This window comes from Ambystoma mexicanum, chromosome 7q (assembly GCF_040938575.1).
Source record: "Ambystoma mexicanum isolate Mex_15411 chromosome 7q, UKY_AmexF1_1, whole genome shotgun sequence".
NCBI classification, from domain to species: Eukaryota; Metazoa; Chordata; class Amphibia; order Caudata; family Ambystomatidae; genus Ambystoma; species Ambystoma mexicanum.
In genome coordinates, this window is record NC_090941.1 from 1032862845 (window position 1) to 1032878900 (window position 16056).

Sequence of the window (16056 nt, forward strand, 5' to 3'; positions counted from 1 at the left end):
GATATGCGCCCCGGTCACTCAGGACTCATCCATTGCTTAGGACCAGCTGCACACTAGCTAGGAGTATCCTATGCAATCAACAGATATGCGCCCCGGTCACTCAGGACTCATCCATTGCTTAGGACCAGCTGCACACTAGCTAGAAGTATCCTATGCAATCAACAGATATGCGCCCCGGTCACTCAGGACTCATCCATTGCTTAGGACCAGCTGCACACTAGCTGGTAGTATCCTATGCAATGAACAGATATGCGCCCCGGTCACTCAGGACTCATCCATTGCTTAGGACCAGCTGCACACTAGCTAGGAGTATCCTATGCAATCAACAGATATGCGCCCCGGTCACTCAGGACTCATCCATTGCTTAGGACCAGCTGCACACTAGCTAGAAGTATCCTATGCAATCAACAGATATGCGCCCCGGCCACTCAGGATTCATCCATTGCTTAGGACCAGCTGCACACTAGCTAGGAGTATCCTATGCAATCAACAGATATGCGCCCCGGTCACTCAGGACTCATCCATTGCTTAGGACCAGCTGCACACTAGCTAGAAGTATCCTATGCAATCAACAGATATGCGCCCCGGTCACTCAGGACTCATCCATTGCTTAGGACCAGCTGCACACTAGCTGGTAGTATCCTATGCAATGAACAGATATGCGCCCCGGTCACTCAGGACTCATCCATTGCTTAGGACCAGCTGCACACTAGCTAGAAGTATCCTATGCAATGAACAGATATGCGCCCCGGTCACTCAGGACTCATCCATTGCTTAGGACCAGCTGCACACTAGCTAGAAGTATCCTATGCAATGAACAGATATGCGCCCCGGTCACTCAGGACTCATCCATTGCTTAGGACCAGCTGCACACTAGCTAGAAGTATCCTATGCAATGAACAGATATGCGCCCCGGTCACTCAGGACTCATCCATTGCTTAGGACCAGCTGCACACTAGCTAGGAGTATCCTATGCAATCAACAGATATGCGCCCCGGTCACTCAGGACTCATCCATTGCTTAGGACCAGCTGCACACTAGCTAGAAGTATCCTATGCAATCAACAGATATGCGCCCCGGCCACTCAGGATTCATCCATTGCTTAGGACCAGCTGCACACTAGCTAGAAGTATCCTATGCAATCAACAGATATGCGCCCCGGTCACTCAGGACTCATCCATTGCTTAGGACCAGCTGCACACTAGCTGGTAGTATCCTATGCAATGAACAGATATGCGCCCCGGTCACTCAGGACTCATCCATTGCTTAGGACCAGCTGCACACTAGCTAGGAGTATCCTATGCAATCAACAGATATGCGCCCCGGTCACTCAGGACTCATCCATTGCTTAGGACCAGCTGCACACTAGCTAGAAGTATCCTATGCAATCAACAGATATGCGCCCCGGTCACTCAGGACTCATCCAATGCTTAGGACCAGCTGCACACTAGCTGGTAGTATCCTATGCAATGAACAGGTATGCGCCCCCGTCACTCAGGACTCATCCATTGCTTAGGACCAGCTGCACACTAGCTAGGAGTATCCTATGCAATCAACAGATATGCGCCCCGGCCACTCAGGACTCATCCATTGCTTAGGACAAGCTGCACACTAGCTAGAAGTATCCTATGCAATCAACAGATATGCGCCCCGGTCACTCAGGACTCATCCATTGCTTAGGACCAGCTGCACACTAGCTAGGAGTATCCAATGCAATCAACAGATATGCGCCCCGGTCACTCAGGACTCATCCATTGCTTAGGACCATCTGCACACTAGCTAGAAGTATCCTATGCAATCAACAGATATGCGCCCCGGCCACTCAGGACTCATCCATTGCTTAGGACCAGCTGCACACTAGCTAGAAGTATCCTATGCAATCAACAGATATGCGCCCCGGCCACTCAGGACTCATCCATTGCTTAGGACCAGCTGCACACTAGCTAGGAGTATCCTATGCAATCAACAGATATGCGCCCCGGCCACTCAGGACTCATCCATTGCTTAGGACCAGCTGCACACTAGCTAAGAGTATCCTATGCAATCAACAGATATGCGCCCCGGTCACTCAGGACTCATCCATTGCTTAGGACCAGCTGCACACTAGCTGGGAGTATCCTATGCAATCAACAGATTTGCACCCGGTCACTCAGGACTCATCCATTGCTTAGGACCAGCTGCACACTAGCTAGGAGTATCCTATGCAATCAACAGATATGCGCCCCGGTCACTCAAGACTCATCCATTGCATAGGACCAGCTGCACACTAGCTGGGAGTATCCTGTGCAATCAACAGATATGCACCCGGTCACTCAGGACTCATCCATTCCTTAGGACCAGCTGTGCACTAGCTAGGAGTATCCTATGCAATCAACAGATATGCGCCCCGGTCACTCAAGACTCATCCATTCCTTAAGACCAGCTGCGCACTAGCTAGGAGTATCCTATGCAATCAACAGATATGCGCCCCGGTCACTCAGGACTCATCCATTGCTTAGGACCAGCTGCACACTAGCTGGGAGTATCCTATGCAATCAACAGATTTGCACCCGGTCACTCAGGACTCATCCATTCCTTAGGACCAGCTGTGCACTAGCTAGGAGTATCCTATGCAATCAACAGATATGCGCCCCGGTCACTCAAGACTCATCCATTGCATAGGACCAGCTGCACACTAGCTGGGAGTATCCTGTGCAATCAACAGATATGCACCCGGTCACTCAGGACTCATCCATTCCTTAGGACCAGCTGTGCACTAGCTAGGAGTATCCTATGCAATCAACAGATATGCGCCCCGTCACTCAAGACTCATCCATTGCTTAGGACCAGCTGCACACTAGCTAGGAGTATCCTATGCAATCAACAGATATGCGCCCCGGTCACTCAGGACTCATCCATTGCTTAGGACGAGCTGCACACTAGCTGGTAGTATCCTATGCAATGAACAGATATGCGCCCCCGTCACTCAGGACTCATCCATTCCTTAGGACCAGCTGCACACTAGCTGGGAGTATCCTGTGCAATCAACAGATATGCAGCCGGTCACTCAGGACTCATCCATTCCTTAGGACCAGCTGCACACTAGCTCGGAGTATCCTGTGCAATCAACAGATATGCACCCGGTCACTCAGGACTCATCCATTCCTTAGGACCAGCTGCGCACTAGCTGGGAGTATCCTATGCAATCAACAGATATGTGCCCCGGTCACTCAAGACTCATCCATTGCTTAGGACCAGCTGCACACTAGCTGGGAGTATCCTATACAATCAACAGATAGGCACCCGGTCACTCAGGACTCATCCATTCCTTAGGACCAGCTGTGCAATAGCTAGGAGTATCCTATGCAATCAACAGATTTGCATCCGGTCACTCAAGACTCATCCATTCCTTAGGACCAGCTGTGCACTAGCTAGGAGTATCCTATGCAATCAACAGATATGCGCCCCGGTCACTCAAGGCTCATCCATTGCTTAGGACCAGCTGCACGCTAGCTGAGAGTATCCTGTGCAATCAACAGATATGCACCCGGTCACTCAGGACTCATCCATTCCTTAGGATCAGCTGTGCACTGGCTAGAAGTTCCTATGCAATCAACAGATATGCGCCCGGTCACTCAGGACTCATCCATTCCTTCGGACCAGCTGTGCACTAGCTAGAAGTATCCTATGAAATCAACAAATATGTGCCCGGTCACTCAGGACTCATCCATTCCTTAGGACCAGCTGCGCACTAGCTAGCAGTATCCTCTGCAATCAACAGATATGCGCCCCGGCCACTCAAGACTCATCCATTGCTTAGGACCAGCTGCACACTAGTTAGGAGTATCCTATGCAATCAACAGATATGCGCCCCGGTCACTCAGGACTCATCCATTGCTTAGGACCAGCTGCACACTAGCTAGGAGTATCCTATGCAATCAACAGATATGCGCCCCCGTCACTCAGGACTCATCCATTGCTTAGGACCAGCTGCGCACTAACTAGCGGGTAGTATCCTATGCAATCAACAGATATGCGCCCCGGTCACTCAGGACTCATCCATTGCTTAGGACCAGCTGCACACTAGCTAGGAGTATCCTATGCAATCAACAGATATGCGCCCCGGTCACTCAGGACTCATCCATTGCTTAGGACCAGCTGCACACTAGCTGGTAGTATCCTATGCAATGAACAGATATGCGCCCCCGTCACTCAGGACTCATCCATTGCTTAGGACCAGCTGCGCACTAACTAGCGGGTAGTATCCTATGCAATCAACAAATATGCGCCCCGGTCACTCAGGACTCATCCATTGCTTAGGACCAGCTGCACACTAGCTAGAAGTATCCTATGCAATCAACAGATATGCGCCCCGGTCACTCAGGACTCATCCATTGCTTAGGACCAGCTGTACACTAGCTAGAAGTATCCTATGCAATCAACAGATATGCGCCCCGGTCACTCAGGACTCATCCATTGCTTAGGACCAGCTGCACACTAGCTAGGAGTATCCTATGCAATCAACAGATATGCGCCCCGGTCACTCAGGACTCATCCATTGCTTAGGACCAGCTGCACACTAGCTAGAAGTATCCTATGCAATCAACAGATATGCGCCCCGGTCACTCAGGACTCATCCATTGCTTAGGACCAGCTGCACACTAGCTAGGAGTATCCTATGCAATCAACAGATATGCACCCCCGTCACTCAGGACTCATCCATTGCTTAGGACCAGCTGCACACTAGCTGGTAGTATCCTATGCAATGAACAGATATGCGCCCCGGTCACTCAGGACTCATCCATTGCTTAGGACCAGCTGCACACTAGCTGGTAGTATCCTATGCAATGAACAGATATGCGCCCCGGTCACTCAGGACTCATCCATTGCTTAGGACCAGCTGCACACTAGCTAGGAGTATCCTATGCAATCAACAGATATGCGCCCCGGTCACTCAGGACTCATCCATTGCTTAGGACCAGCTGCACACTAGCTGGTAGTATCCTATGCAATGAACAGATATGCGCCCCGGTCACTCAGGACTCATCCATTGCTTAGGACCAGCTGCACACTAGCTAGGAGTATCCTATGCAATCAACAGATATGCGCCCCGGTCACTCAGGACTCATCCATTGCTTAGGACCAGCTGCACACTAGCTGGTAGTATCCTATGCAATGAACAGATATGCGCCCCGTCACTCAGGACTCATCCATTGCTTAGGACCAGCTGCGCACTAACTAGCGGGTAGTATCCTATGCAATCAACAAATATGCGCCCCGGTCACTCAGGACTCATCCATTGCTTAGGACCAGCTGTACACTAGCTAGAAGTATCCTATGCAATCAACAGATATGCGCCCCGGTCACTCAGGACTCATCCATTGCTTAGGACCAGCTGCACACTAGCTAGAAGTATCCTATGCAATCAACAGATATGCGCCCCGGTCACTCAGGACTCATCCATTGCTTAGGACCAGCTGCACACTAGCTAGGAGTATCCTATGCAATCAACAGATATGCACCACCGTCACTCAGGACTCATCCATTGCTTAGGACCAGCTGCACACTAGCTGGTAGTATCCTATGCAATGAACAGATATGCGCCCCGGTCACTCAGGACTCATCCATTGCTTAGGACCAGCTGCACACTAGCTGGTAGTATCCTATGCAATGAACAGATATGCGCCCCGGTCACTCAGGACTCATCCATTGCTTAGGACCAGCTGCACACTAGCTAGGAGTATCCTATGCAATCAACAGATATGCGCCCCGGTCACTCAGGACTCATCCATTGCTTAGGACCAGCTGCACACTAGCTAGAAGTATCCTATGCAATCAACAGATATGCGCCCCGGTCACTCAGGACTCATCCATTGCTTAGGACCAGCTGCACACTAGCTGGTAGTATCCTATGCAATGAACAGATATGCGCCCCGGTCACTCAGGACTCATCCATTGCTTAGGACCAGCTGCACACTAGCTAGGAGTATCCTATGCAATCAACAGATATGCGCCCCGGTCACTCAGGACTCATCCATTGCTTAGGACCAGCTGCACACTAGCTAGAAGTATCCTATGCAATCAACAGATATGCGCCCCGGCCACTCAGGATTCATCCATTGCTTAGGACCAGCTGCACACTAGCTAGGAGTATCCTATGCAATCAACAGATATGCGCCCCGGTCACTCAGGACTCATCCATTGCTTAGGACCAGCTGCACACTAGCTAGAAGTATCCTATGCAATCAACAGATATGCGCCCCGGTCACTCAGGACTCATCCATTGCTTAGGACCAGCTGCACACTAGCTGGTAGTATCCTATGCAATGAACAGATATGCGCCCCGGTCACTCAGGACTCATCCATTGCTTAGGACCAGCTGCACACTAGCTAGAAGTATCCTATGCAATGAACAGATATGCACCCCGGTCACTCAGGACTCATCCATTGCTTAGGACCAGCTGCACACTAGCTAGAAGTATCCTATGCAATGAACAGATATGCGCCCCGGTCACTCAGAACTCATCCATTGCTTAGGACCAGCTGCACACTAGCTAGAAGTATCCTATGCAATGAACAGATATGCGCCCCGGTCACTCAGGACTCATCCATTGCTTAGGACCAGCTGCACACTAGCTAGGAGTATCCTATGCAATCAACAGATATGCGCCCCGGTCACTCAGGACTCATCCATTGCTTAGGACCAGCTGCACACTAGCTAGAAGTATCCTATGCAATCAACAGATATGCGCCCCGGCCACTCAGGATTCATCCATTGCTTAGGACCAGCTGCACACTAGCTAGAAGTATCCTATGCAATCAACAGATATGCGCCCCGGTCACTCAGGACTCATCCATTGCTTAGGACCAGCTGCACACTAGCTGGTAGTATCCTATGCAATGAACAGATATGCGCCCCGGTCACTCAGGACTCATCCATTGCTTAGGACCAGCTGCACACTAGCTAGGAGTATCCTATGCAATCAACAGATATGCGCCCCGGTCACTCAGGACTCATCCATTGCTTAGGACCAGCTGCACACTAGCTAGAAGTATCCTATGCAATCAACAGATATGCGCCCCGGTCACTCAGGACTCATCCAATGCTTAGGACCAGCTGCACACTAGCTGGTAGTATCCTATGCAATGAACAGGTATGCGCCCCCGTCACTCAGGACTCATCCATTGCTTAGGACCAGCTGCACACTAGCTAGGAGTATCCTATGCAATGAACAGATATGCGCCCCGGCCACTCAGGACTCATCCATTGCTTAGGACAAGCTGCACACTAGCTAGAAGTATCCTATGCAATCAACAGATATGCGCCCCGGTCACTCAGGACTCATCCATTGCTTAGGACCAGCTGCACACTAGCTAGGAGTATCCAATGCAATCAACAGATATGCGCCCCGGTCACTCAGGACTCATCCATTGCTTAGGACCAGCTGCACACTAGCTAGAAGTATCCTATGCAATCAACAGATATGCGCCCCGGCCACTCAGGACTCATCCATTGCTTAGGACCAGCTGCACACTAGCTAGAAGTATCCTATGCAATCAACAGATATGCGCCCCGGCCACTCAGGACTCATCCATTGCTTAGGACCAGCTGCACACTAGCTAGGAGTATCCTATGCAATCAACAGATATGCGCCCCGGCCACTCAGGACTCATCCATTGCTTAGGACCAGCTGCACACTAGCTAAGAGTATCCTATGCAATCAACAGATATGCGCCGCGGTCACTCAGGACTCATCCATTGCTTAGGACCAGCTGCACACTAGCTAGAAGTATCCTATGCAATGAACAGATATGCGCCCCGGTCACTCAGGACTCATCCATTGCTTAGGACCAGCTGCACACTAGCTGGTAGTATCCTATGCAATCAACAGATATGCGCCCCGGTCACTCAGGACTCATCCATTGCTTAGGACCAGCTGCACACTAGCTGGTAGTATCCTATGCAATGAACAGATATGCGCCCCTGTCACTCAGGACTCATCCATTGCTTAGGACCAGCTCCACACTAGCTAGGAGTATCCTATGCAATCAACAGATATGCGCCCCGGCCACTCAGGACTCATCCATTGCTTAGGACCAGCTGCACACTAGCTAGAAGTATCCTATGCAATCAACAGATATGCGCCCCGGTCACTCAGGACTCATCCATTGCTTAGGACCAGCTGCACACTAGCTAGAAGTATCCTATGCAATCAACAGATATGCGCCCCGGCCACTCAGGACTCATCCATTGCTTAGGACCAGCTGCACACTAGCTGGTAGTATCCTATGCAATGAACAGATATGCGCCCCGGTCACTCAGGACTCATCCATTGCTTAGGACCAGCTGCACACTAGCTAGGAGTATCCTATGCAAACAACAGATATGCGCCCCGGTCACTCAGGACTCATCCATTGCTTAGGACCAGCTGCACACTAGCTGGTAGTATCCTATGCAATGAACAGATATGCGCCCACATCACTCAGGACTCATCCATTGCTTAGGACCAGCTGCACACTAGCTAGGAGTATCCTATGCAATCAACAGATATGCGCCCCGGCCACTCAGGACTCATCCATTGCTTAGGACCAGCTGCACACTAGCTAGAAGTATCCTATGCAATCAACAGATATGCGCCCCGGTCACTCAGGACTCATCCATTGCTTAGGACCAGCTGCACACTAGCTAGGAGTATCCTATGCAATCAACAGATATGCGCCCCGGTCACTCAGGACTCATCCATTGCTTAGGACCAGCTGCACACTAGCTAGAAGTATCCTATGCAATCAACAGATATGCGCCCCGGCCACTCAGGACTCATCCATTGCTTAGGACCAGCTGCACACTAGCTAGAAGTAACCTATGCAATCAACAGATATGCGCCCCGGCCACTCAGGACTCATCCATTGCTTAGGACCAGCTGCACACTAGCTAGAAGTATCCTATGCAATCAACAGATATGCGCCCCGGCCACTCAGGACTCATCCATTGCTTAGGACCAGCTGCACACTAGCTAGGAGTATCCTATGCAATCAACAGATATGCGCCCCGGCCACTCAGGACTCATCCATTGCTTAGGACCAGCTGCACACTAGCTAGAAGTATCCTATGCAATCAACAGATATGCGCCCCGGCCACTCAGGACTCATCCATTGCTTAGGACCAGCTGCACACTAGCTAGAAGTATCCTATGCAATCAACAGATATGCGCCCCGGCCACTCAGGACTCATCCATTGCTTAGGACCAGCTGCACACTAGCTAGAAGTATCCTATGCAATCAACAGATATGCGCCCCGGCCACTCAGGACTCATCCATTGATTAGGACCAGCTGCACACTAGCTAGGAGTATCCTATGCAATCAACAGATATGCGCCCCGGTCACTCAGGACTCATCCATTGCTTAGGACCAGCTGCACACTAGCTAGAAGTATCCTATGCAATCAACAGATATGCGCCCCGCCACTCAGGACTCATCCATTGCTTAGGACCAGCTGCACACTAGCTAGGAGTATCCTATGCAATCAACAGATATGCGCCCGGGTCACTCAGGACTCATCCATTTCTTAGGACCAGCTGCACACTAGCTAGAAGTATCCTATGCAATCAACAGATATGCGCCCCGGCCACTCAGGACTCATCCATTGCTTAGGACCAGCTGCACACTAGCTAGGAGTATCCTATGCAATCAACAGATATGCGCCCCGGCCACTCAGGACTCATCCATTGCTTAGGACCAGCTGCACACTAGCTAGGAGTATCCTATGCAATCAACAGATATGCGCCCCGGTCACTCAGGACTCATCCATTGCTTAGGACCAGCTGCACACTAGCTAGAAGTATCCTATGCAATCAACAGATATGCGCCCCGGTCACTCAGGACTCATCCATTGCTTAGGACCAGCTGCACACTAGCTAGGAGTATCCTATGCAATCAACAGATATGCGCCCCGGTCACTCAGGACTCATCCATTGCTTAGGACCAGCTGCACACTAGCTAGAAGTATCCTATGCAATCAATAGATTTGCGCCCCGGCCACTCAGGACTCATCCATTGCTTAGGACCAGCTGCACACTAGCTAGGAGTATCCTATGCAATCAACAGATATGTGCCCCGGTCACTCAGGACTCATCCATTGCTTAGGACCAGCTGCACACTAGCTAGAAGTATCCTATGCAATCAACAGATATGCGCCCCGGCCACTCAGGACTCATCCATTGATTAGGACCAGCTGCACACTAGCTAGGAGTATCCTATGCAATCAAGAGATATGCGCCCCGGTCACTCAGGACTCATCCATTGCTTAGGAACAGCTGCACACTAGCTAGAAGTATCCTATGCAATCAACAGATATGCGCCCCGGTCACTCAGGACTCATCCATTGCTTAGGACCAGCTGCACACTAGCTAGGAGTATCCTATGCAATCAACAGATATGCGCCCGGGTCACTCAGGACTCATCCATTTCTTAGGACCAGCTGCACACTAGCTAGAAGTATCCTATGCAATCAACAGATATGCGCCCCGGCCACTCAGGACTCATCCATTGCTTAGGACCAGCTGCACACTAGCTAGGAGTATCCTATGCAATCAACAGATATGCGCCCCGGCCACTCAGGACTCATCCATTGCTTAGGACCAGCTGCACACTAGCTATGAGTATCCTATGCAATCAACAGATATGCGCCCCGGTCACTCAGGACTCATCCATTGCTTAGGACCAGCTGCACACTAGCTAGAAGTATCCTATGCAATCAACAGATATGCGCCCCGGTCACTCAGGACTCATCCATTGCTTAGGAGCAGCTGCACACTAGCTAGGAGTATCCTATGCAATCAACAGATATGCGCCCCGGTCACTCAGGACTCATCCATTGCTTAGGACCAGCTGCACACTAGCTAGAAGTATCCTATGCAATCAACAGATTTGCGCCCCGGCCACTCAGGACTCATCCATTGCTTAGGACCAGCTGCACACTAGCTAGGAGTATCCTATGCAATCAACAGATATGCGCCCCGGTCACTCAGGACTCATCCATTGCTTAGGACCAGCTGCACACTAGCTAGAAGTATCCTATGCAATCAACAGATTTGCGCCCCGGCCACTCAGGACTCATCCATTGCTTAGGACCAGCTGCACACTAGCTAGAAGTATCCTATGCAATCAACAGATATGCGCCCCGGTCACTCAGGACTCATCCATTGCTTAGGACCAGCTGTGCACTAGCTAGGAGTATCCTATGCAATCAACAGATATGCGCCCCGGTCACTCAGGACTCATCCATTGCTTAGGACCAGCTGCACACTAGCTAGGAGTATCCTATGCAATCAACAGATATGCGCCCCGGTCACTCAGGACTCATCCATTGCTTAGGACCAGCTGCACACTAGCTAGAAGTATCCTATGCAATCAACAGATTTGCGCCCCGGCCACTCAGGACTCATCCATTGCTTAGGACCAGCTGCACACTAGCTAGGAGTATCCTATGCAATCAACAGATATGCGCCCCGGTCACTCAGGACTCATCCATTGCTTAGGACCAGCTGCACACTAGCTAGAAGTATCCTATGCAATCAACAGATTTGCGCCCCGGCCACTCAGGACTCATCCATTGCTTAGGACCAGCTGCACACTAGCTAGGAGTATCCTATGCAATCAACAGATATGCGCCCCGGCCACTCAGGACTGCTTTATCACAGCTTAATGTGGCTTTCTAGAGGAGACACGGAACTGCTGGCCCATGTGTCATGTTCATTCTGATCCCTAGTTTCCTACTGTGATTCGTCTCCCTGGTGCTGCACCTTAATTGCTGCACACTGTGAAATTTGCTCTCTGGTATCCTTCTGTGATCTTTTTATTTTATTTAGTTTACTTTATTATTTAATAATGCGCTCCAAACCCAGGGGTAGCCGGGCGCAGCAGTTACAAGGATACTTTACTCCGACTAACCTCAAGACCAAACCTTCAAAGGTAACCAAACAGCGCACAAATCTGGTACGCATCGTAGCAATGTACCTTTCAGAAAAACATCTCACACTACCACACAACATGACACCATGGCGAAGGTACAGAAAGGTAGCGGGATACGAGCGGAGGATCGAGAATATGTAAGGAGGCTGCCTTCATGACAGCAAGTAATCACTCACCGTGAAACAGTGGTGGTAGCCCTAACAATCCACTAAAAGACCTCTGACGCCTTTCAACTCAAGATACCTTGTCAGACAAGTCCCAGCACCACGAACAGATGTCCCTTATTCACCTGAAGGCATGCACGCAACACAGGGAGGTCCTCAACAAAACTAAAGTAGCACCGTTGACCCGTGACGAACACGAACGAAGAGCACTGGACCATCAAAACTGAACAGGACATAGCCAGCAATGTCTCCCTCCTGGAGTCATCAGAGACTCCTCCTTTTATCAAGAAACATCACCCGACCACCAAAAATCACTGGAACTTTGAAGACGAATGCAACACTCTCATGACTTCAGAAGTCTGCACACCCAAGGAAACAACAACCCAAGCAAACCAGACAACACATCTACAAAGAAAATGTCAAAACCAGAAGCCTTCTCGTCAATGCTGTCCTGTAGCCAAATACTCCTCAGAAATCCTGACAATATAGACATACTACTCATCACATAGGACTAGCTCACAGAGGACTACACAGTGGTTACACCAAAAGGTACCGCAACAGCCTACAAGATAAACATTTGTAACAGACCAATTACAAGAGAAGTACTAACTGCACTTGCACACTGTGACTCTATTGGCGTTAAAATCTCACTGAATAACTCAGGCTGCAAACCATTTCTCCTACTCTGCTACACCGCCTACACATCCACTTTGATCATCCTTTTAATGCACGAATCACCCTCCTATAACCCACCTTCCATAGATGCAATCGCTAATCATTCAGTAGACTGTCAGCACCTCACCATTTTAAGAGACTTCCATCTATAGCTGGAAATCCAAGAGAACACAACTGCAAAAATCACTCCTTGCAAACCTTGGCACGTTGTACCTCAAGCCACTAGATAAAGGACCCACTCATGCGTCGAACACATGTTGGATGTTGAACTTCGCCACTGTATCCTCCCCATTTCCCTTACTCCGCGAGACCACCTCTCCATCCCTTTCGCATCTTCAGCCAATGCTGAAGAAACCTCCCCCATCATCAATCAAGCCATTGAGAAATATCAAGCTGAACATGCAACTTAAAAAATATCCAGCCACCAGACCCCATCCCTGGATCGGAAACCAGTCAAGAACACTGGACGATTTACTAAATGACATTAACGCCTTGATATCAGACACCTCAGACATGAAGGCACCGAAAAAGCCTTTCAAATTTCTAAACAGGTCACCAAATCGTTCACTCCCAGACGTAATCTTAACAAAAAATAATCGAGACTCGAGAAAATCTGGAGAGAAAAGTATGTAGCAACAAAGTGTCTTACCACTGACAGCTCTGACTAAAAAGTGGACATGGCTCTTTACCCATACCAAAAAGAGTTAGAGTCAAATGGCCCGAAGGACATTTTCAAAATAATCCACAAGTTAAATATACTACAGCCTTTAACACAGAACTGAAATAATAACATCAGCAAGGTGATTGCTTACTCCAGCACTGCCAGGCTTTCTTTGCTCCCCGATACAGGACTTCATAACCACGGCCTATGATAGCAACTTAGCAGGCCGGCTGGAAGACCCCTGGCCCCTAACATCTCAAAAGCAATGATGAAGCCTCCATGACTAGCACTACAAATCACTGAGAATGCAACGATCTGACAATGCGGCCCTAGTGGCGGTGCCAAGCTTCATCCAGAAACTCCAGCAGGGATCTTCCGTCTCCTTCTTCTAAACCAAACACTGGAATTGTAAACCCAAATATCTACTGACAGAGGAAAGCGACCTGGTCTTAAGAAAATCACTGAAAATCTGGCAATTCAACTGACGCCAGCAGAAGAACTGCCCAAATAGTCAACCAACAGATGCCCTCTCTAGGTAGTGGCCATCAGATGGAACCTCGTTTGCCTAAAACCACACCCACACATACGGCCAATCTACTGACAACTCATCTGCCAATACCTAGGGGAGATTGCAATATAAGGTTTGTCTCCCCAAGACTGGTATATGGTATCACACCTACATTTCCGCAAACATGTAATGGACCAGCACACAACGTGCTATCCGAGATGTACAGGATATTGGACTCATTGGTGTTGGTCTCCCCACACCTTTTATAGCTAACTGTAACAGCAAGACTCATCACTAAGAGTCATTGGGCCTCATTACGACCCTGGCGCTAAGGGATTACCGGTACCGGTAAGGGTACCCGTACCGGTAATCCCTTAGCGCCTGATTACGAGGTCCCTTTGCGGGTTCCCACCTTAACGGCTGGTTTTACCAGCTGTTAAGGAATGGACCCACAAAGGGACCTTGGTGCTAATTACGATACCACAATTTGCGGTACCGTAATTACCGCCTTCCCCATTCCCATTATGCCCTATGGGGCAAAAATGGGAATGGGGAAGGGCCATGGATGAAGGGGTAATTACCGCCCCGCCCACCTTGTAATGGGGTGGTAATTCCCCCTTTCTCCATGGCGGAGTCGGTAAGTTACCGGCATGGACCATGGTGCTATTAGCACCATGGTTTTCCGCCTGGGTCGTAATGAGGCCCAATGACCAAACACTCCAACACTGGACCAACAGTCTTGAACCAAAAGGTTGCCTTTCACTTAACAAACTCACGTATTGATCTCTTCCCACCTAACAATAGTCACACAATCATCCCTTTTACATGGGAGCAACTGAAGAGAAACACACAACACTCTTAGCAAAGGCACCATTCACTCTTCCAGTCCTATCATACAACTCCTGAAGCCAGTGAGGGAACTAGGCCATTGCAGACCTGCCTCCAATCGATCGACCTTGGATGAAAGCCACACCCAAGGTTCTCTGGACCACTATCCACCAGGAATCACACCGGCACTACGACTTGGATACTTCTGCTCCTCCTTTAACAACCACGGCCTTCTTTTCTTACTGGTCCATATGCAGTAAACCTGCCACCGTGGCACGCATGCAATACAAGACCACTTCACATTACATTACACTATAAGGACACAACCTCTTGGGTCTTCATCTGTTCATCTGTGACTCCTCCACCGCGCCCCAAAATTTACCATGTCGATGATCTGGGAGAGAGTAATTTGCAGTGTGACGTTCATCGACTTGTCCATGTCCTCCACCGGCCGTAGCGCGTTGGAATAGTTGGCAAACAGATCATTCATGAGTTTGTAGGCATACTTCCCCTGGGCCCCAAGGCAGCCTGCAATCAAAAGAGACAAAACAGCAACTTAGTCGACATTGGCAACAGCATATTCCCATAGGGTTGAGATCAGGCCCAATCCACATCTGTATAACTTTCACCATAATAGGGGTGGAAGGATATCTCAGTGGCAACACGGCACAACACAGGTTCAATCCCGATCCCGCACTTAGAAACCACTTGCTGCTATTAAGCCCGTTAAAAATGAACAATAAATACAATTAAATACAACAGCCAATGAAATTATAACTATTGAGGAATTCAGTATTATATACAGGAGAATCGTAAAATGGATTTCATCAAAAGAGAAGCAGCTAGATTCCATAAAATCTATTGACTCGTTGTAGACATTCGGGTGATGGGAAACTCCAGAAGCTGAGACACCCACATTTCCAAATGCAAAGACTCGCTGCTATGATATCTCAGTGCAGGGACAGGACATTCCCATTTTGCCCAGGTTGCTCGGTCAGAGGTAGGTAAAGCTCTAAGGATTCTGTTCCAAGCAGATGGCAGCCAAGATAGACATGCCAAATGCTGAGCATGGCTCTTTAACATCACTATGTACTGAGGACTTGCAACAGCAACGTGTGCTGGTTTAGGTGTGAAGCTCGTCAGGATGGGGCGCGGTCCCGATAAAATAAACTTCTCCTCTTTGTGAGATTGCGATCCTGTAGGATTATAGGGACTGTCCACAAACACTAAAAATGTCTGCAGACACAGTTTTGGTGACCTGCCGCAAAAT

At 49.4% G+C, this 16056-nt stretch overlaps 1 protein-coding gene across 2 annotated transcripts in view; it reads right to left on the reverse strand.

Annotated features, from left to right (window-relative positions):
- Positions 1–16056, reverse strand: part of LOC138528567 (neuronal acetylcholine receptor subunit alpha-10-like) — a 444635-nt gene that overhangs the window by 189683 nt on the left and 238896 nt on the right. Inside the window, exon 2 of one of the 2 annotated variants that reach the window (XM_069640336.1) lies at positions 15169–15314. In XM_069640336.1, coding sequence (XP_069496437.1) covers positions 15169–15314 — 146 coding nt within the window. Of the gene's footprint in view, positions 1–15113; positions 15315–16056 lie in introns of those variants that run through there. The other variant, XM_069640337.1, reaches the window with a different exon arrangement.